Here is a 20,910-nt window from a genome sequence, read left to right as displayed (position 1 = left end):
CTCTCCATGTCTATTCCCGAAAGACGACAATGAAATGGAGCAAGAGCGACAAGAAAGCGTAAAGTTAGAAAAACAGTAATCCAATCAATTCTTCATGATCAACAAACCACTGTACGCTTAGAACTAAAACAAACAATTGAAAGAATCACCAAAATCCACAGAATCGCAATTCCTCCCAGCGTATACAAGACCGTACTCTTTAGCTTCTTTTTATCCGCACAAAACTTCTTCCACTCATCCGATTCCAATTCCGGCTTCATCACCACCTCCCCCGTCTTCAGCGACAGCCTGTCCGTCCGGTCGATCGACTGGGAGGTTCGTCTCCACGAAACCATCCGATTCTTCTTGGACATGTTCTTCCCTCCGATGTTTTTATATCCTTGAATATCCTCGATGCACATCAACGACGAAATCACCCCCACCGACCGCGCAGCGCTATACGTCGAAAATGGTTTCCCCATTTCCACCATCTCCGGCTCCCCGCGGTTCGACACGGGGTCTGGCTGCGCAGGGAGCGGCGCGACGAGCTCTTTCATGGCGGCATACACGTCATGCTGGCAGTCGGTTCGCCGATAGAACAGCAGATACGCATCGGGCGTTACGACCTCGGTTTCCCCGATTTCCACGACGAGATCGTCGTTATAAGAGAACCATCGCCGCTCTCCGTCCATCTCGTCGCAGCAGTACGCGTAGTAGTGTCCGCTGTCCGCGGTTCCGCTGTGGTTGCACACGCACACCAGGTCGTAGACCGCTGCTTCGTCCCCCGCCCACGACCGCAGATCCAGGCCGCGCGTCGGGAACGCTACCGCGTCGCCCACCTTGCGACGCACGTACCGCGGCTCGTTCCGCGGTTTGCCCTCGCGCACCACGCGCGCCGTCACGAAGGAAACGTCGAACCGCTCCAGCTGCACCGCCAGAATCGGCGGCAACGCGCCGAACCGCACCGACTGCGACAGCCCCGCGGTTTCGCCGCACTCCCGGCAGGCCTCCAGCAGACGCGCGTTCTGCCCCGTGGCTTCGCTCTGCAGACCCTCCTCCAGCGAGAAACCGTCGCGTAACGCCCGCCGCGGAGCCGCGGGGCGGATCGTCATGTTGAAGGAGATCAGCGAAACGCCCGCGCCCACCATCGACCAATCCAGATACACCGACCGCGGGAACCGCGGGGAATCGTCAAGACCCGCGAAGGCTTCATGGGGGAACGGGGGATTCGGGGAAACTGGGGAAACTGGGGAAACCGAGGGGGGTTTCGAGAAGAACGGGAAATGGAGGGGGCTCCCGGGTTTCCACGGTTTCCCCAGTTTCGATGGTTTGGAACCGCCGGAAACGCTTTGGTTGGCCAAACCATCCGTGGAAACCGTAGAAACCGTGGAATCCAGAGGTCCGTCGGGTCCATCGGGTCCATTGGAGACACTTCCACTTTTGCTCGTAGAAACCGTAGAAACCGTAGAAACCGTAGAAACGTGGTCGTCGGGCGCGTCGCAGTAGAATCCGTTGGGTCCGCGGTCGTGGTCGTGGAAGTGGTTTCCCTGCAGAATCCCGCGGGAAAAGAGGGCGAGGCGGGCGCGAATGCGGTGGGGCTGGGGGTCGGGGAAGCGGAAGACGAAGGGCACGACGTCGAAGTTGACGCGGTCGGCGTAGGTGACGACGTGGAGCGTGAGGAGGTTGGCGGGCCCCGGCTGCGCGGGCATCTACCGAGAACTCCGCGCGCGGACGACGTACGGGGTAGGCGAGGAGGAAGAAGTTGCGCAGCCCGTCGCTCTGGAGCGAGTCGATGGGCTGGTCGAGCGCGGCGAGGCTGTAGGACTCGATGGACCGCGCGGTGAGGTCGTACGTCCCGATGAGCAGCGCGATGTCCAGAGAGCAGGCTTTGCTTTCATCACTATGAGTGTTGGTGTTCGAGTTCGAGGCGAGAGAAGCGAGGATGGCGGCGCGGACGTCGCGTAGAGAGGCGGAGGGACCCACCTTGACAGAGATTGGCTCGGTTCGGAGACTCACGTGTCCGGTAGGAAGGTCCAGGAACTGGTGGACAAGATTCACGTTTAACCGCGTTTGGGTGAGGGGGAGGGGGATGTGGAGCGTGTTGAAGGCGGAGAGCGTAGAGAAGTGGGCGTGGCAATGCGAGCAGAGTGTGGAGGTGATCGAGTAGCCGTAGAAAAGTGTGGTAATGGAGGTCGGATTGTAGCGCTTGTAGTGGTCCCACCACAGCTGATACTCCCGTGGTGAGGCGTTTTCGTAGAGGTTGTCGATTGGACTGCCCGGAACACGGGCACCGAGCAATTCCTCTTCGATGGCTTGCAAAAGAAACGCCTAGAGTCGAGCACACAATTCGGAAGTACGATAACTTCATGGGAATCATGCTGGGTCCCATCACACAGATAAGGAACCCGTGCTGAAAGTGCTGAAAAAATAGAAGATATATAGATAGCTTTGTTTGGCGTTTGGAATGTCCCGGATATGATTTTTGCTAGAATAGGGATAAGTTCCTCATCGGAAGACAGAGAATTATCCTAAAAATCGAAGAGGCTCCACAACAATACAAGAACTCCGCTTTTTGCTGTAAGAATAAGAACTGCTAGCTCCGGGATATGGAATAAACACTTTAGTAAAGTTTCAAAAGCAAACGCATACTTGACAAGCTGCATTCAGAAAACAACTGTTTCCTTCATTATAAAAGCCAACCCTTCCCACTGAAGGAAGTTCTACCTCGACGTCCATTAATGTATGTTAAACAAATACACTTAGAAGAAAATTGATCAAGTACTTTTTTTTCCTTTAGGGCATGCCTTTGTCGTACCAGTGATGCGTAGCCAAAAACTACACATAAAAAACATACTACTTCACCCACAGAATTAACCATATCTCGATTCTTCCCCCTACGAACCCAATGTTCAATCTACACCTTACACTGCAAATTTGAATGTACCATCTCCTCCTTATCTGTCAGGATGCTCTCCTTCGCATACTTCTGTACCCACTCCTTCGCCTTGGCTTCATAATCTCCGCGAGATTGGAGATACTGTGTGGCTACTTCATGATCCTAAGAGGTCACAGATCCGAAATTTAATTACCTGAGGATCGGTTGGCTCGGCAGCAGTGAGAAGGGCTTGAATGGAAAGAAGAGCGATACTTATATTTAATGCTGGAGTCCACTTAGACTTCAAAATATCTAAACAAATAGCTCCAGTCTAGGAGAAAAGCAAATCAGGGATTATTTACCACGCTGCTTATATTAGGATGCCAAACTTTTGTCATAAAGATCATCACTGGAGGCTCGAAAGGATATCTGTCAGGAATATGACAGTGTAACTTAAAGTATGCTCCCTCAAATATAGTATCTTTAGGACCTCTAATAAAGCAAATTAAATTCCTCTTATCACTTCCTATCCAGATAACACCAATGTCTGGGTTATTGTCCTATACTTTAGAGAACCACCCGAAAACCACCTTGGCCATTCTTTCCAACTCTTTGCCAACTCTCGCAATGCTCATCGTACTTAATTACGTCTAAATAATACGTTTTTATAAAGGTGGAAAAATAGAACCTATTTTTAACAATCCTCTTATGATAACAAACAACGCAAATTAGTGACACAAGGATTCAAACTGATCGAAGATGCGTTGGGGAACATCTACCTGAGAACTACCTTCAATTTCGTACTCTCCAACTCTAGATGATGCAACGACCAGAAGCTGCTCAGGACGTCCACCCTTAGCTTCAGCAAAGGAGCATCTAGTATCAATGGACCCAAAAGCGCGTACTCTTAATAGTAAGTGAGTGTATCGACACAAAAGATTGCTCTAGGCTCGTAAAAGCTGCCAACGACGGGAGATTCTGCAATACGAGTCTTCCCTTGTAATGGAGCGATCGGAAGAAACATCCGTTTCCAACGATGATAAACAATAGTTTGGGCATGTTACAAAATAGTACAGAGTTCGTATGGTAAAACGAATAGTCTCCGATCTTCACCGTCTTGATTTGCGGCAATTCTTTCAAAAACAGACGACTGCAGTAGAAGAAGCAACACGAAATCCCGATCTGCTTCTCCTGCTGCCCGCTTCTCCCAATTCCTATCGAGATGAGTTGCGGAACGTCTGTGACAGAAAATTCGCAGTAGTCCGAGAATGATCCCACGCCAATCTGCAAGATTTCAAGCCGAGGCAAATCGCGAATCAAAAAGGCCTTTCGTTTGCGCAGAATGGCGTTCGAATCGGACAGAAGAAGCTCGAGCGAGTTTCCATGCGTCGTAAAGGAGTAATTTCCGATAATGGTCGTGGTGAGGGCGTTGTTGTGAGCGATCAGCAAGCGCTTGCACTTCCTGCAGCAGTTATCTCCAACAATAAAGCGTTGTAGGAGACAAAACACACTCAAATTGATGCTCTGGATTGTGTTCAGCGAGTTGTTGGCCACCACAAGCTCTTCGACAAAGCAACTCGCCATCGAGAAATCGCTCCCCTGAATCACCAGCGAGGATTCGTACATCTCTTGATTGAGCAGCAATCCTTTTAGCAGGGAGTTGCCGAACAGATCGAATCGATCGGCAATGCCCAAGAGATTGCCATGACACCACATTCCCTCGCTTGCAAGTTGTGGCTTGTTTCCTACGGTTCGAGGAAAGAAACTCTGTCCATAGCCCTCCCAATAGAAGTCGACGCACATTCCACGATAGATGAGATAGTTGTTCTCATCGTAATACTCGCCAAGGCCGCAGGGCGAACCACGATAGGACAGTCCTTCCCACCTCTCCCCATTGTCCTTGTCCAGTATTTCCCATTGCGGACAGTTGGTTTCATCGAAAAGAATGGTTTCGCAGTCGTCGACCAGACACAGAACTTTGCTCGTTATCCGATTGTACACAAAACCTTTATTGGATCGGATATCATTGATCCAGCTTGTCGAATATACAAGAGCATCATATTCCCCTCCAAAGTGAATCTCACCGTATCCCTGCTTTTTACCATTACAAATTGGAACTATATAATACATTGGGATATCGTGACGCAAAGAGGGTTCCCGTCTCAAGCTGTCATTTAGAAAAGAGAAACGCTCGTCATCCTTACTTGACGAAGATTGATCACTCTCGTCATCGATGAGTCGTTTGTACAGACTACATTGATACTTATATGCATTTTTGTGTTTCAAGCGATTCTTAGGTAACACAGAGGAAATGAGACGTTGTTCACATTTATCACTCAGAGACGAACCATAGCTGTTCTTCATCCGATTTTAGCAAAATAAAAAAATGATTCGATAATTCAAAGAATGTGAAGAAGGATGCAAACACATCGTCACTCTCGTTCTCCAATCAAATTCGGCAGCTGGTAAGCGAGGGATTTGACGCAGCCGTCATAAGTGTTAGGTTTGCTCTGTTCGGAGACTTGTAGAAGAGTAGAGGATGCGGAATCCACGAATATGCCTCCTACTCTTGAACAAGAACAAACGGAAGGGTGTATATGCATCAACATGATGCAAATGGACTGTAATCCATGAATCAATAATTCTACGATGTGTTTACGGTGCAAAGAAGGCAAGCACATAATGATACATTAAATTCGTTTGAAAACATTGGATATCGTCTTTCTATTGAAAATGAATGGAGTAGATCCTATAGAGAATTGAAAGGAGAGAAAGACCAAGGATCTTGGAATTATGCTGAATTGAAAGCTGATTAAAATTCGTAAATTGTGTAGAAATATGATTTCGAGGCAAATAATACCTTTTGCTTTTAGGAATGACAAGTTTGACAAGAAGAGAATTAGGAAGTACTATGCACGTTTTATAATCGACAATAATAATCGAAAACGTTTTAGAATCGTACTTGGGAACATTATAACTCTCATTCCAGAAACACTCAAAAGGAGATCAATTCATAGCATATACACCCTTCATTTTAAAGTTTAATAAATAAACTTAGTGTGAACTGGTTGTGTTTTATTCTAACAAACACATGAACGATATCGAGCAGGGACAAAACACATCGCAATGTAGTGAACAACCGCGAATACCAACATTGCTACACTGAGTTGCTTCATTTCCGAATAGGTGGACGACTCGTGGAAATTCAAGCCAAAACTCTAATACTCAGCGACTTCACACAATATTACAGAAACGGAGACCAAGTAATAGGAAGAGAGGTAAAGGGTCGCGCAAAACAGAGCCGTGGCAGGCACCAAATATTTCCGGAGACTCAAAAATACGCAAACTACTGTGCTGGCCACAATACAAAAGAAAACTAGAAAGCAACACCTATCGATGCTTGCATAATTCAAGAGTTTGTAAAGTTCAATCTCTTTGCTTCTAGACTTGGAACCTCCACCATACACAATACGGAAATGGGATAAACCGTACGACGGAAGTCGTAAAGGCGGAGAGTTGCAGTTTGAGGAGTACATCTAAAGCTCAGAATAACTCAGAACAACTACATATAAATAAGATGCATAATACTATGGATATGGATATATTGGTATAGGTCAATAATCTATCGAAAACGGAAATCAAGACAGAAGTACTTTCGAATAACCCTATTTGGGTGTTTCCATACTTCCTGATAGTAATATTTTGCGCCAGAAACACCGTTATGCGCATCATGGTCAGCTCCCCTGTCAACTTGTTTTTGATTTTTCTGTAAGGTTACCTTCCTTTCCATTCTTCAGAGTGGTTTAATGATCGATAATTCCTAGAAAAAATACTGTGCCGGGAGATGACAGATTTCAGTCTAGATTTCATTGTAGCCATGTTACACATGGTAAAAGAGAAAATCAATGCGATAAAAAGAAAAAGCGTTATGACAATATAATAATGTTCCAACGGGCATCCAATAGAATGAACAGAACTAGTATGGTATTGGTTGTGTCATTTATTCTTTTACCCATTTTAAATGATGGAGGAGGATAAATTGAAGAATGGGAGTCTTAAGTATTGCAGGCAATGTAGGAAGAATATGCCAAGTGAAGATTTTTTAAACCGCACAAAATCTGGTTATTGTATTGTATGCAAGACCTGCCGAGATAGGCAGTTACGGCGGTACTATGGTGAGCCTTTCTGTATGCCATGAACATATAGAAAAGAATGATCGAATTAATCAATATCCATATGATGAAAAGAAAGATAATTTAAAAGTCGAAGCTCAGGAGGGCGTTCCCGCTGTGAGCAACACTAATAAAGACTCAGAAGACAATGCTAGTTTGGAGCTATCTTCTGTTTCTCCTAAGAGCTCTCTGTGTAGCTCGATGCAGAGCGAGGCCGCTCTGCCTATGAGGCCTTCCTCATTTCTCCAGTCCCGTTATCGTATTGTTGAGATATCTCCGTCATTGAGGTCACGAGATGATGTGTATGTCGCGAAGTTATTGTATCACCGCACCCTTTTCCAGAACAAAGCAAGTTTGGTATCTCGCCGTTTCCTAGAACTAATGTAACTTTCTAAATAATCGTGTTTCAGTTGGTTGTGTTTGTTTTTACGACATGTAGTTGCAGAAATGGCTTTGAAAACGGGAGTTTCAGTACATAATCAAAAACCCTTTCTCGGTGGTCGCTTTATTAGTTTTTCATAACGAAAGATGCTTAGACGTGATATTCGTTTGCGTAGAGACTACCTGTATCGAAAGTCTCTGGAGGGAAAGAAGAAGGAGGAGTATGAAAAGAAAATGAAGGTGCGTGAGGCTCTTGCGAGTTGGCTATTTCGTTGCGGGTGTTAGTTTTAGCTGGGAAGAAAGTTCCCACGGAATTGCGATATGAGGCGGAAAAATTGAAGCACACAGTTGACATGGAAGATGAAACCACAAAGGAAATGAAAGTAAGCATTTGTAAGGGGTATCCAGAGATAGACGCATGTAGACGATGAATATGCTATGGCGGGAATCGAAGACCCCAAGGTGTGCGTTACGACATCGCGCGATCCGAGTTCGCGACTCAAAATGTTCATCAAGGAAATAAAGCTTATCATTCCAAATTCGCAACGAATTAACCGAGGAGCTTCCAAGTTGGACGAAGTTCGCCTATTCTAGAAGCCTCACGCCTAGTTGGTGAAAGCATGTCGTGCCAACAACTTCACGGACATCGTAATCGTAAATGAGCACCGCGGTGAGCCAACCTCCTTAATTGTGAGTCATTTACCGTACGGTCCCACCGCTTATTTCAGCATCACCAACACGGTGATGCGCCACGACATCGAGAACGTGGGAACGATGAGCGAGGCGTATCCCCATTTGATCTTCAGCAACCTCACATCCAAGCTGGGCGAGCGAGTCACCAATATCTTGAAGCATCTCTTCCCCGTGCCGCGTCCCGACAGCAAGCGAATCCTCACGTTCGCCAATCAAAAGTCGGTTTACTGCGAGGTTCTGAGTGTAGTGACTTCATTTCCTTCCGACATCACACGTACTTGAAGGAGGATCATAAGACGGTCGCGTTGACGGAGGTGGGTCCGCGGTTCGAGTTACGCCCGTATCAGATCCGATTGGGCACGGTGGATCAGGAGGAGGCGGAGAATGAATGGATCCTGCACCAGTATACGAATACAAGTCGAAAGCACAAATTGTTGTCGGTGGAGTAAGGGGAGAGTGTTGTTCTTTTATTGGTTTGGAGGGTGTTTGTTGAATGAATGAATGAATGAATGAATCAATCAATCAATGGATGAATGAATGAAAGGGGGAGCAGAAAAGGAAAGGAAAAGGAAAAGGGGTGAGGCAATAAGGAAGAGATGTTTTGGGCAGAGGACAAGCAAACAAAGAGATTCAGATTCAATGGATTGATAGAAATTCAATTATGACTTCATCACATCGAAAAAAACGCACTCCAAATACGAAAAAACTTGATGGCAAATACAAGAATCGTTCTCTCTCGAACAAACAGCCCATAAACTATCACATATACATATACATATGTATGTACATGTATATGTACATACATATATACATACATACATACATACATATATAAAGAAAACCAAAAGCAAAAGAGTATTCCATAAAAGAAATCCGACGATGCACAGTACCGTTATTTCACCACGCGCCACGAAATAAAACGTCGCTTCTCGTCAATCACCACCTGCCTCTGCACCTGCTGCTTCTCCACCTTCTTCGAGAGCTGCTTCACGCGCAATCTACCATGCACTCCACTCCGCTTCCCCACATAAAGAAAAACGAGATAATCGAAACGACCACGATCATTCCAAGAAACAGATACAAATTCACGCTCTCTTCCAAGGAGTAGTTGCAATCGACTCCCATATGTCCGTCCCAGCATAAGCAAACTCCCTTCTCTACACACTCACGCCGCTCTGCGCGCTCTACCTTCATCGCACGCTCCGTTCTCCTCAAAACAATGCGGAATGCATCGATCTTCCTCGTACAACGTATCGCATTCTATTCGAAATTCCTCTCCCAAAAAACACTACTCAACCCCACAAATCCATCGCTGCACTTGCATCGCCCCGTTCCCAGCATTCCATCATCGCACTCTCCGTGCGCGCTGCCTATCCTCGACCCCCACCCCCTCACTCTACACACCGCGGTTTCGCCGGGACACGTCTCATTGCACGCGCTCCCAAACCGCCCCTCCACGCATTCTCCGCATCGCTGCGCCGCGTCGAACCCCTCGTCGCACACGCACGATCCGTCGCCCGTCCGGCCGTCCTGGCAGTCTCCGTGCTCATTGCAGCTCTCGCAGGCCGCGCAGGTTTCCCCGAAGAACCCCGTTTTGCACTCCGTGCAGTTGGAATACGCGGAGAACCCCGTGCTGCACACGCAGGACCCGTCGCCCGACAGCCCGTCCGCGCATTCGCCGTGGTGGCAGTCGCGGCAGGGACTGCAGTTGGTCCCGTAAAACCCGTCCAGACACTCCTGGCAGTTCTGCAGCGGGTCGCGACCCTCGCTGCAGTTCGAACACACGTCTCCCGGACAGACGAACTCGATCGCCAGCTGCGAGGCGTTCGTGCTCAGCTCCAGCGAGCCGTTGAGCATCACCGTCACGAAATACTTGCACTCGTTGCAGTACTTCGCGTGGCTTCGGTCGATCGTCACGTTCACCTGCAGCGGACTCGCCTTCGCGGGCGTTTCGCTCGACCAATCGAAACGAGAGGGCGACGGGTACGCGTCGACCGCGACGAACATCGATCTACGATTGGAGAAACGTGGAAACGGAGACAGAGAGCGGAAATCGGAGGAGGTTTTGGAGGCGGAGAGCGTGATGGCGGTGTACTCGGTGGAGTAGAGGAAGATGTACGTCTGCACGACGTTTCGATACGACGATAGCGAGCCTTTGATCGAATTGCTCGGCGTCAGCAAGAACGGAGTCATCGCCACGCCGCCCTCGAACACCCACGACGAAACGCCCTCCGTGCGGACGGCGATGAGCAGAAAACACCCGACAGAATGCCGGTCGATCGCGATGGAAATGAGCGGCTGGTAGAAGAAGGATTCCGTGTACTCCACCACGGCAGAATCCGCGATGTTCAGCAGTTCCGCGGTTTCGGAGTACCCGTAGAACACGGTGAGCGGGAAGCACACGGTTCCATTCGAATTCCACGCGTACGCTACCTCCGAAAACCGAAGATTCACCCGCGAGACGGTGCCCAGATCGTCGCTGGGGATCCACACCGCGTGGTACGAAACCGCGGGACGAGCGGGCGTTTCCACGGACACGGGCTGGTCGTGAGGGGCGCAGAAAACCGCGGTTGTGTGGAGGAAACGCATGGAGACGTTGAAATAGCACGGCGAAGCGGAGGAAAGCGAGCCGGTCGGGAGAGGACGCACGCGGAAATAGAGCGGCCGGCCCAGCTGGAACACCGAGCTATTCGTGGAAACGTGGAAACCGAAGGGGTTGGGCCCGGTGGTGGTGTGCGGCGAGGACTGGACGAGAGCGGATCGGAAGGTCTGGAGAGAGAGAAGAAAGAAGAAGAAAAACCCGATCACTGAGAGCGACTTCGATGTCGCCCTGGAAGGAATCGATGGAGAAGAGAAGCGAGAAGGAGTCGAAGAGGAGTTTTGTGGAGAAGTCGAGGATTAAATACCCGATCACGTCGTCGCGAGGCGTGGATTCGGCGCTGCAGTTGACGCTTGTTGAAAACGCGAAAAGGCCTTGCGAATCGGGGCGCAGCACCGAGGAGAAGGCGGCTTGCGACGTAAGCGTGTAGGGGATCAGCGAGGCCGTTTCTTCTTCCACGATGAGATACACAAAAACGTCCCGATTTGTGGAAAACAGGGAGGACGAATGATCCAGCACTAAGGACGCCGTGGAGTTGCTGGTGAGGCGGAGAGGGACGCGGTTGCGACTCAGCGGACGCGGACTTGTGCTCACGTAGCCGACTAAGGAAGGAAGAGAAGGACTCTCCAATGTGAGCTGGATCATGTCCACCAGACAGCTTCGCTCTTCGGTTTTATCCGAGTTGGTGCTTTCGGAATTGGAAATCTAGATGGGGAGGTGGAAGGGAAAGGAGAGATACGTAGAGTCGGTATGTGAGAATGCTGTCTGTAGTGTATCCAGAAATCGTTCCATTGACACTGTCGCTCATCTGCATGGAAAGCAGCGAGTCTACAGATGAACCGATCCTAAAAATACAAACCATCCATTCTCTGTGCAACTAAAGAATACGACGCTGCAGTTGTGACAAGGCTTTTTAGCAGAATGTGTGTATATGACTGTCTGCATATGCTTTCCCGGTGAAATAGACTTAGGAGCGAATCTGGATAGATGTTCCTATTCCAATCAGCCGCAATTTCAAAATAAAACTCTGTCTTTTCCGTTTCATTACAAGAAAGAGTCACCGATGCAACCGGATCCGTTTCGTCCGTTTCATCGCTAAAGATTTATTGAGTACTCATGTAGAAGTACGGAGACACCATAAAAATGAACTGGTAGTACTGCCAATCTGTATAGGAAGAAATTACGTAGGCTTGCTCACCGCCACCTTCTAGAACACCTTCGACAGTTACTCCTTCATTGATTTCTGTTTCTGAGAGACAAGTGATGATTTCGGCCAAAACGAGTAGGAGGATAACAAACCTCCACAGGTCACCCCTTCTTCCCATTGATCAATTTGGCAAATCTGGTAAGAGCTGCCAATCTGGAATTGGGTCAAGGATTTGGGCAGACAAAGTCCCAATTCACATTTTCGCCCTTCCAGCGTTTATTTCTGCTATTCATTCAAACAAACATACCACTCTTCCTTCTTTTTACTGTACACAAACTCCTTCAGATTCGCGTAGGAAATGTTATTCCGCTTGATGGACTTTCTGCAAAATTCCTTGTATTCCTCCTCCTTGTTCTCTTCATATTCCGCCGTCTTCTTCATCGTCACCAGTCTTCGACTCACATGTGTCTGCAGCTTCTCTTCCGAGTTCGAAACAAGCTCCAAACACGGGTGTTCGGGCACCTCCTTCTCTCCATGCCTTCCACTCACATCCCTCCCCATCTCCCTACTCTCCAAAAGTCGGCAGCAAATAAGCCAGTCTTCCTCCCAGCACGAGCGTTTTCGCAGCCACATTCAGCAAATCCACGATCACATCATCCGGATCGTACACTTCCGTCCTGGGAATGTGTCCTTCGCGAATTTCCGTCGGCGGATGCTCCCCCACGCGGCTACGTCCCATTCCAGCGCCTCATCTACCTGCATGTTTTCCTCGCTCCCGCGCGGATTCCATACGGCGGATCGCACAGAATTCCGTCGATTCTGCTCATAACCACACAAAAAACCCGCATACAACCCGCGGAATCGCAGCGGCAACGCGGACAAATCGGCGCGCACCAACTCGGGGAACCGCAATCCGTACTGGCTAAAATTGCTTCGCACCGACTCCGCCTTCTTCCCCTTCTTGATGCCCTTCAAAACGCGCACATCGATGTCCGTGCCGATGCAATGACTGCCATGCGCCGTCGATGCCACCAGCAGCGAGCCCGTCCCCGCGAAACAGTCCCACATCACCGCGCCGGGGCGAGAGAGCACCTGATTGGACATGAGGAAGGAGAGTTCCGCGCACGTGGAGGTCGGACCGATGTATTTGCGCCGTTTCAGGTCATAATCGCGGTTAATCGTGCGTTGTCCGGAGGCGACGAAGCGGCCGAAGTAGACCTGCTTGATCTCTGGAGTGAGCGGAGAGAGGGAGAACGACCTTCGCCGATGTGGCCGCAGTCGAAGGAGAGCACGAGAAGCAGATCGGGATGCTTCATCTGGATGGGGCCTGGAAGGTTGATTTTGTCCAAGACGGACTGGATGTATTTCTTTTGGTCGGTCGAGGAGATGCTTTTGCCGAACGAATCAACGTCGAGTTTCCAGGAGGTTTGATTCTGGAAAATGAACGTTGGAATGGGTTGCTACTGTGGAGCACTTTGGCAAAAACTCTTGGGAAACGGATGCTATGCGCTCTAGCAAATTTTCAAACGAGGGAGCATTCATCCAGTATTCCTGAATCGTTTTTATGAGTACCGCTCGGGATGCAATCTATTCAATCAAAGCATCTGGGAAATAGACACCTTCTTCGCAACATCGTCACTGGGAAGAGAAACGATTAAAAACGGTGATTCCTCGTGATAGTCTTCTCTGTGGTATTATAGATAAACGCCTCGCTACGAACATTTTGTAGCAGTCACTCGGTTGAAGTCCATTCAACTCCAACAAGGAGTTTAGCTCAGGGATGCGAAATTGGAAGTACGAGTGAGAAAATTGGATGAGGTATTTCATTCCTGAGAGTATTTCTGATTTAAAATAGGTACCCGATTTGAGATGATACTGTGCACTCTGAATCAAATAGAGATGGTGTTGTAGCTTTGGCGATTGGTGTTACACAATATTGTTCCACCTTGATTATGAATGGGTGTATGTTAGAATGGACGTAGTGTCTTTTCCCCAATAAGAATTGGAAGTAAACAAAAGGTATGGTTGATTCCCGCGATTCTGCACAAACTTATGAAACTTGCATATTCAATAATATCGAATACTACAGATTGCATTAAGCAATTATGAGTGCTGAGAGTGAAAACAATCAACTTTTAGCTCAGCCCCTGATGAGCAACGAGCCCGAGCAAAATGTCCTCGTTCCTCAGGAGTACATCGACGATGAGAAGGGAAAGATGAACACCCTTGAGGTAGCAATATGCGCTATTTTTTATCCACTAGTTCTGCATCAACCTGATGAAGGGTATTGCAGGAACGGGTTCGTTGGCCCTGCCTTTTGCATTCAGCCAGGTATGTGCAGATCGCCTATTTGTGACTTGGTAGGTTGGTATTATTTGCGGAATTATTCTGTTCGTCGTTGTTTGCGGCATGATGATTTTGGCCACCTGGCAGCTCGTTCAGCTGAACAAGGAAATTATCGAGGATCATCCTGTATAAGATTTCTCTCTTACTCTCTTTAACCCCAAGAACGACTACAAAGAAATTATGACCAACAACACATACGCAGAGCTTGTATACAAGGCGTTGGGAAGCGTCGGTTACTGGATCTACTACGTGTGCTCTCTCATCACGCTCTATGGCTCCAACATCGGTTCCATGGTGGTGATGACGGACTTCTTGGAAGCCATTCCGATCGGCAGCAACCGCAAGCTGCGCCGCGTGATCTCCCAAGTGATCCTGACCCTGCTTTGCATCCTCCTCTGTCTTCTGAAAGACCCCAAGTTCCTTCTCTTTTTATTTCAAATTCACATCGCAGAATGCTCGTCGCCGTCTCCTCGCTCGGCCTCTACGCCATCGCCGCCGGCTTCCTCGCCATGATCATGTACCTCGTTTCTCCCTTCCTCTCCCCTTTCAGCTTCGGCTTCATCGAATATCCCTTCAAGTTCGAGGTGAGCGATCTCTGGCCGCGCTCCATCTCCGCCTTCCTCCAGAACTTCGGCATCATCGTCTACTGCATGGGCTTCATCCTCTTCCTCCTCACCCAATACGTTCCTCGTTTCCCCGTTTCCCCATCTAGAAATACCTCCGTCGCGACTGCAAGAAAACCGTGGTCCGCTCGACGGGTATCTCCATTTCCCTGATGGCCGTGCTCTACTCCGTCGTCGGCATCCTCATCGCCCTCATCTACAAAAACGGCCGTACCTCCGTTTCCCCGGTCCTCTCTCCTAGCGCACGGCGTGCAGGGCAACATCCTGCAGTCGCTGCCGGACGGCACGTGGCTGGCGATCCCGGTGAATCTGCTGATGGTGATCACGGTGATCGGCGGGTTCCCGCTGTGGATGGAGCCGGTGAACGAGATGGTGGAGGGACACTGGGGCCCCTGCACGAAGGGGAAGTACTTTATCACCAACCCTGTGTATATTGTGTTCCGAATCGTGGAGATTGTGTGCATCTCGCTGGTCGCTTATTTCGTGCCCTTCTTTGAGGATATTCTGAGCGTCGTCGGAAACTTCAGCGATGTCATTACCACGTTTATGTTCCCGGCGGTGATGCATTTGTGGGTGTTTAGGAAGGTGAACACATGGGGAATTAAGCTCATGGACTGGGCCACCCTGATCTTCTCCACGTTCATTATGGTGGTGTGTACGACTCTGTCGATGAAGAGTTTGATTGAACAGCTGATGCACAAGGCATAATTATGAACTCCTTTCTCGAATGCTTGTTTTTTTAAATACAGGTTATCTGTAGCATGCACGTTTAAGGAAAAGGAGCCATGGAGCGCGGTAATTGACCAGTTTTTGAGTTTGGACGCGGAAGGAGAGTAAGGATCGCTACAGTGGACTAATATTGTAGAATCGAGGCAGTAGTGCGTATTCCTAACTTCAGTTTCAAATAGACGGAATGTCCCGCTAGTAGTCCGTTCCCCTTGTTTGTTGCTCATCCTATTGTCCTTTGCAATTGGTGTAATACGCCAATCTACGTAGTTTGCCGAATTTGTTTGTTCCTCTTCAGAGAGATCGAATCCAGGATCATTCGAGCTTTTGTACACTGTATAACACAAAAATCGTATTCTTTTGGTTATTCGCTTGTTAGTCTAGGTGAACGATGAGAGTCAACCATCTCCATCCACGTATCGAACAGTCTGTATTTATTTAGTGTTAGTAAAAAATCGCAGAAGCGTGAAATTCCAGAGAGTGAGGTCAATGCTATTTTAAACTCTCTTCGCGAATCCGGATCGATGAAACAAATAGATCCTGCCTTATATCACAATCGTTCCGTACCTGTATCTACTTTAGAAGCTACCAATACAATCTCTTCTCTCCAGTTTGTTCCACGTTCCTCGCGAAAAAAGCACATGGAATCGTTCTACCGTTCTATTATTCAGAACTCTATGCTTTTTGATGTTTGTTACAACCTCACTAGCGAGTAAAACCGTTGTTGCTAATTTAGAGGAATTCAATATCAAGGGATGGATGGAGATATTTAACAGTTTACAGCAGAAATAGAGTGAATGCCAAAACAATGGAGCAACGTAGCAAAGTCATGGGTTGAATAGAATAAACAAGCAATCCAGACACTTACAATAATGAAAGTGCAATTGAGATGTCATGGTGATTCTAAAGTGTTTTTATATTTGAAAATATAGGTAAATAGGATGCATGAACAACTATTTGTACCTTCTAGTGCCCAAAATAGAATCCCATAAAAGGAATTCTGGGATAAAACCTTGATAACTTCTTGCTTGTTTCATGCCTAGCTTAAGGTATGTTTCCCGACACAAATCATGTTGCTTAATTGTGTACACGATGAATAGGGACATCTAATATCTTGAAGGTTTTTATGTCACAAGTATAACATAGTATAGGCAAAAATAGATACTATATTACACTTTTATTTGCGTTATTTCTCATAGATTGCTTTCAATATTTGTTGTGAATGTATGGCCATATCTAAAATTACTCATTTAGAATGATTTAAATCCACGTGAATTATTGGGTGTAAAATATGGTGTATAGGATCATTCATCAGAGAAAGATATGCATAAAATACCGCTATTCACACTGAAAACTTTCTAATTGAATGAGAAAAAGTGATTCCTCACTGATGGTGAAATTAATGATTTGAAAGGTTTGGTTTGACTTGTTATTCCAGTTAACTCTATTCATACAAATATGAATCGTCAAAGAATAATAGGAGATAGTAGAAACAGATAAGATAAAATAACACTGAAGAATTCACAATTGATGAATTGCTTTTATTATAACAATAATAGAAATGTTTAATTGTATATGGAGTTAATGGAAAACTAACACACAGATGCACAGTATTCATGTTGGATTAATCGTAGCAATGCTGATAACGAATCATATCCAAAAGGATAGATATTATAATATATCGATTCACCACCCATATATTTTTGTGATTACCACTATTTAAACTCTCAATGATATATGATAAATAACCAAGTGGATTGTGCCAAAAGTATGATGATTGAAGATCTATCATTATCAATTTATGGCTATACAATATTATTGATTGGCTGTATCAATTGTCATTCTTTATTAGATGGAATTCAAATATTTTGAATCATCATCCTTTATTTGTTTATTTGAATATAGTATAAGAATTAGTTAATATAATCCTTATTTTTATAAACCTGTGTAGATGACTTCTTTACAATTATGATGGTTTTCAAGCGATTCAATCCATCAATTTTGATTGGTTTCACTGATTCAAAACCATAATTGCCATTTTCGATTGATCCACCATTAGTGAATTGAAAGAAAACAAATATTGTGTAATCCATAACATTACAAGTCCAATGGGGTATTACTATCGAATTAACGACCCATCCAACTGTATTCCTCAAAATTCAAGTGATAGACTGTTTGATAGAGCAATTCAGAAACATCTTATTTCAACTGATAATACAAATAGTTACCAATGATGTCTGCATTATTAACTATCTGGAATGAATAAGGTAGCCTGACATATTGAAGATTTGGAATATCTAAATACTATCAATATTCATTATTCAGAAATACTTTCCAATGTCACTACACGAGGATATTGAAAACTACAGTCTACAGAAGTTAGTAATTTCAGCTTTGGAAGATCTACAAACCAAATCATTTAGAATCAATTCATTCATACTTCGCATTATCAATGAAGCTGAATCATGATCCTCTCTCCCTTGAAGTGTAAAATCACCGAGTTCTATGGATCGTAATGATGGAAGATCTACAGATCAATCATTCTATTCGAATTCATTCAATACTTTCTATTATTGTTGTTAAGGATTCATTGAATGCCCAATTACCTAATGTAATGGATTTTAGATTTGGAAGATCTAATCATTCAAATATTCAATATCATATTATTTCTTACCTCGAATCACAAATGAACTATAACAGAAATTGTTTTTACCGATTTGAATATATTTTAGTTTTGGTAGATTCTTCAATTCAAAGTCTCCTCCAAAACCGGTGAAACTCCATTTACCAATTTGAATTGATTTTAATGATTTACAATTCAATATGTGGAATGATTTCGATTTGCGTCTCCTATCATCATCTTCCTCATCATCATTGTAATAACCATCCTGATTAAATGATTTCTTTCCGATTTTGATCGTTTTCAATCGATTCAATCCATCGATTTTGAATGTTTTCACTGATTTAAAACAATAATCACCGATTTCGATTGATTTCAAATTATACAACAATGAAACATCCCAATCAACCAATACATAACTGACAGTCAGTTTCATATGTTTCATTTCAATATTCATTGGCTTGCTTCCATTTCCTTCATAATCAGTGCCGTTTTCAATTCCATTATACCACAAGCATTCATTCACTAACATGCCTGATCGATCATATACAATTCCTCTTCCAAATCGCTTATCATCACACCAATATCCTTCATATTCAATCAAACCATTATTATGATAATTCGTTCCATATCCAAATCGTTTCCAATTGATCATTATGCCCTTGTACACCAATATTCCATCATCATCATACATTTCACCATATCCAAATGGAATTCCAAACTTGCCTTCAGCCAATACCAATCCTTCAAATCGAGTTCCATGATCCAAATCTACTATTCCTTCTACTACTACTTCTATGGATTGTTCTTCATTATATGAAATAGCACCAATTTGATGATTTCCAAACACTTTCAACACTTTCTGCTCATTGACCACAAATCCTTGATTCATGAATACTCCATTATTAAACTTTAATACTACATATTCTCTATTACTCAATATGAGTGAAATCCAGCCATCCACCTTCCAATTCTTATTTAAACATCCATGCACATTTTGAATGATGGAACTATCACACTGATAGTTCTCAATTGCAGAATTAATAAAATCAACGATCTTTTGCATCGAATAGAAAGAGAAATTGTATTCTCTTACAAACACTATACAATGATGCTATTTTGAATCACGTCTATAAAATCTCTTTTGTGATCATTTTCGATGTATACGCTCCCACAGTGTAATGCTACATTCAATTGGAAATAATAATATATTTCGCTTGTCTTTCCATCTTGATTGACCTAAGCTTCTCCACATTTATATCCATAATACCGCAGTCCATTGGTTGATCATAATATAACAAACAATCCATTAAAAGCACATTACTCGTCCTCAACAATCATTCCCTCGTACTGCTTCTTCACCATACCCGATCCCAGCATGTTCTTATTGAACGGAATGTACCTTCCGCGTTTCTTCGCTAATCTCCTCGGCTTCTGCTGGATCTCCGTCTCCTTCTTCGCCTCCTCCACCAGCTTCTCCAGCAAATCCATCAGATACCGTCCGTTCTGCTTCCTCGTCTCATACCGATCGCTCGTCAGCGTCAGCACATCGTTGTTGAAGTTGTACCGCGGTCCTGCCAGCAGCACCAGCTTCTGCGACGCATACACCGAGAGCTTCAACTCTCGCACGCGCACCGTCAGCCGCACACGTCGATTCTCCTCGATCGGTCCCAGCGTTTCGTCCTCCCAGGTGCGTGGAACCACCGACTCGCGGGTTTCCAGATAAACGCGCGCGTCGTTGAACATGTACGGCTTGTCGCGAAGCTTTGAAGGGTCCAGCTCGGTGTCCGGATCGCTGCTGTGATCGTAGGGGTTCGGCAGCATCGGAAGATCGTCCAAAAACGCGTCCTCCGGGAGCGTTTCTTCGGGGAAGTGCAGTTTGGAAACGACTTCGTCGGAGAGACCCGGGTAAAACTCGTTTCGCGCGTAGATTTCGAGGGGATCGGAGTCATCCGACAAGCCTTCCTCGCCGTCCTCGTCGTCCTCGTCTTCATCAGATTCTTCAGCGGCGAGCTCTGCTTCTCTGTCGTAATCCTCATCGCGTAAAGGTTCTTCATTGGCCTCTTCATCCTACATGACGAGATGATGGGAAAACCTACCAACAAGGCGTCGTCAGCAAGTTGAGCTTCGCTCTTTACACCCGATTCCAGATCTTCCAGCCGCAAATCTTCAGTTTCTCCTTCGACATGATCGAGAGCGGCGGCTTTCTTCGCTTTTCTAGCCTTCCTTTCTTTTCTTTCCCTTCTGCGCTCTTCCATCTCCTCCATTTCTTCCATCTCCTTCAATTCCTCCAATTCCTCTCTCTCCTCTGCCTCTTCCTCATAGGCTCTTGTGTCAAACTTTTCATCATCCCGATGGTAACCCTTTCCATTATACAAAGCAGATTAATAGCATACCAGTGTGATTTTCTTCACGGACGAGAACTTACGAGTTATCGGACGCAAATTTGTTGCAACCACAGAACGCCCTTGCAGAGAACTAATTGTTAAGAATATACGAATAACACACGACAAAGACCGGACACCCGTAGAGAGAACTGCTTCTGAGCGTCCTACTGCTCTCCAAATTTGTCTAGATGATTTTAAGACACAGGTTCTGAACATGGAGCCAGAAATAGAGGAAATAGGTGATATGAAGAATTATGGAATTCCAAAAAAATAGGTACAATTAGTATTTGCTTTGAATTATAGGAAATGATAATGATCTTTTGTATATTAAATATGCAGAATTAGGGATTATCATTGGGTTA

At 45.8% G+C, this 20,910-nt stretch overlaps 10 protein-coding genes; 3 read left to right on the top strand and 7 right to left on the bottom strand.

Annotated features, from left to right (window-relative positions):
• Positions 1–84: 84 nt before the first annotated feature.
• On the bottom strand, positions 85–1,127 carry GSBLH_T00007044001 (uncharacterized protein; the record flags this gene model as incomplete). Its single annotated transcript, XM_013040316.1, has 2 exons — positions 85–109; positions 160–1,127. The coding sequence occupies 2 exons, from the start codon at positions 1,125–1,127 to the stop codon at positions 85–87; spliced, it is 993 nt and encodes a 330-aa protein (XP_012895770.1).
• Positions 1,128–1,688: 561 nt separating this feature from the next.
• On the bottom strand, positions 1,689–2,642 carry GSBLH_T00006338001 (uncharacterized protein; the record flags this gene model as incomplete). Its single annotated transcript, XM_013040315.1, has 4 exons — positions 1,689–1,758; positions 1,832–2,307; positions 2,337–2,507; positions 2,538–2,642. The coding sequence occupies 4 exons, from the start codon at positions 2,640–2,642 to the stop codon at positions 1,689–1,691; spliced, it is 822 nt and encodes a 273-aa protein (XP_012895769.1).
• A 96-nt stretch (positions 2,643–2,738) lies between these two features.
• On the bottom strand, positions 2,739–3,502 carry GSBLH_T00001842001 (uncharacterized protein). XM_013040314.1 has 6 exons: positions 3,445–3,502; positions 3,217–3,414; positions 3,069–3,185; positions 2,924–3,037; positions 2,846–2,893; positions 2,739–2,814 (listed from the first exon to the last, which is right to left on the bottom strand). The coding sequence occupies exons 1-6, from the start codon at positions 3,487–3,489 to the stop codon at positions 2,773–2,775; spliced, it is 564 nt and encodes a 187-aa protein (XP_012895768.1). The 5' UTR covers positions 3,490–3,502; the 3' UTR covers positions 2,739–2,772.
• Positions 3,503–3,629: 127 nt separating this feature from the next.
• Positions 3,630–6,009, bottom strand: GSBLH_T00001841001 (uncharacterized protein; the record flags this gene model as incomplete). Its single annotated transcript, XM_013040313.1, has 3 exons — positions 3,630–3,730; positions 3,760–5,207; positions 5,975–6,009. 3 exons carry the CDS (start codon positions 6,007–6,009, stop codon positions 3,630–3,632), a joined length of 1,584 nt encoding a protein of 527 aa, XP_012895767.1.
• Positions 6,010–6,875: 866 nt separating this feature from the next.
• GSBLH_T00001840001 (uncharacterized protein) lies at positions 6,876–7,413 on the top strand (the record flags this gene model as incomplete). Its single annotated transcript, XM_013040312.1, has 2 exons — positions 6,876–6,981; positions 7,010–7,413. The coding sequence occupies 2 exons, from the start codon at positions 6,876–6,878 to the stop codon at positions 7,411–7,413; spliced, it is 510 nt and encodes a 169-aa protein (XP_012895766.1).
• Positions 7,414–7,554: 141 nt separating this feature from the next.
• Positions 7,555–8,577, top strand: GSBLH_T00001839001 (uncharacterized protein; the record flags this gene model as incomplete). XM_013040311.1 has 5 exons in its annotated part: positions 7,555–7,666; positions 7,699–7,790; positions 7,822–7,986; positions 8,017–8,318; positions 8,348–8,577. 5 exons carry the CDS (start codon positions 7,555–7,557, stop codon positions 8,547–8,549), a joined length of 873 nt encoding a protein of 290 aa, XP_012895765.1. The 3' UTR covers positions 8,550–8,577.
• A 415-nt stretch (positions 8,578–8,992) lies between these two features.
• GSBLH_T00007043001 (uncharacterized protein) lies at positions 8,993–11,565 on the bottom strand (the record flags this gene model as incomplete). Its single annotated transcript, XM_013040310.1, has 7 exons — positions 8,993–9,098; positions 9,140–9,360; positions 9,403–9,470; positions 9,501–10,869; positions 10,901–11,404; positions 11,439–11,527; positions 11,559–11,565. 7 exons carry the CDS (start codon positions 11,563–11,565, stop codon positions 8,993–8,995), a joined length of 2,364 nt encoding a protein of 787 aa, XP_012895764.1.
• Positions 11,566–12,131: 566 nt separating this feature from the next.
• Positions 12,132–13,673, bottom strand: GSBLH_T00001838001 (uncharacterized protein; the record flags this gene model as incomplete). The annotated part of the gene is made up of 8 exons (XM_013040309.1): positions 12,132–12,384; positions 12,416–12,574; positions 12,603–12,665; positions 12,697–13,075; positions 13,105–13,279; positions 13,311–13,433; positions 13,466–13,532; positions 13,567–13,673. The coding sequence occupies 8 exons, from the start codon at positions 13,671–13,673 to the stop codon at positions 12,132–12,134; spliced, it is 1,326 nt and encodes a 441-aa protein (XP_012895763.1).
• A 258-nt stretch (positions 13,674–13,931) lies between these two features.
• On the top strand, positions 13,932–15,543 carry GSBLH_T00001837001 (uncharacterized protein). XM_013040308.1 has 9 exons: positions 13,932–13,955; positions 13,986–14,077; positions 14,109–14,177; positions 14,211–14,318; positions 14,355–14,608; positions 14,644–14,709; positions 14,743–14,875; positions 14,905–15,025; positions 15,057–15,543. The coding sequence occupies exons 2-9, from the start codon at positions 13,997–13,999 to the stop codon at positions 15,521–15,523; spliced, it is 1,299 nt and encodes a 432-aa protein (XP_012895762.1). The 5' UTR covers positions 13,932–13,955; positions 13,986–13,996; the 3' UTR covers positions 15,524–15,543.
• A 3,937-nt stretch (positions 15,544–19,480) lies between these two features.
• GSBLH_T00001836001 (uncharacterized protein) lies at positions 19,481–20,200 on the bottom strand (the record flags this gene model as incomplete). XM_013040307.1 has 1 exon in its annotated part: positions 19,481–20,200. The coding sequence occupies one exon, from the start codon at positions 20,198–20,200 to the stop codon at positions 19,799–19,801; it is 402 nt and encodes a 133-aa protein (XP_012895761.1). The 3' UTR covers positions 19,481–19,798.
• Between the last annotated feature and the right edge of the window lie 710 nt (positions 20,201–20,910).

The sequence above is a fragment of the Blastocystis hominis genome (assembly GCF_000151665.1).
Source record: "Blastocystis hominis, Singapore isolate B (sub-type 7) whole genome shotgun sequence assembly, scaffold_14".
Classification (NCBI taxonomy): Eukaryota; class Bigyra; order Opalinata; family Blastocystidae; genus Blastocystis; species Blastocystis hominis.
Note: the sequence above shows the minus strand (reverse complement) of the source record. Positions and strands in the feature narration are given on the sequence as shown.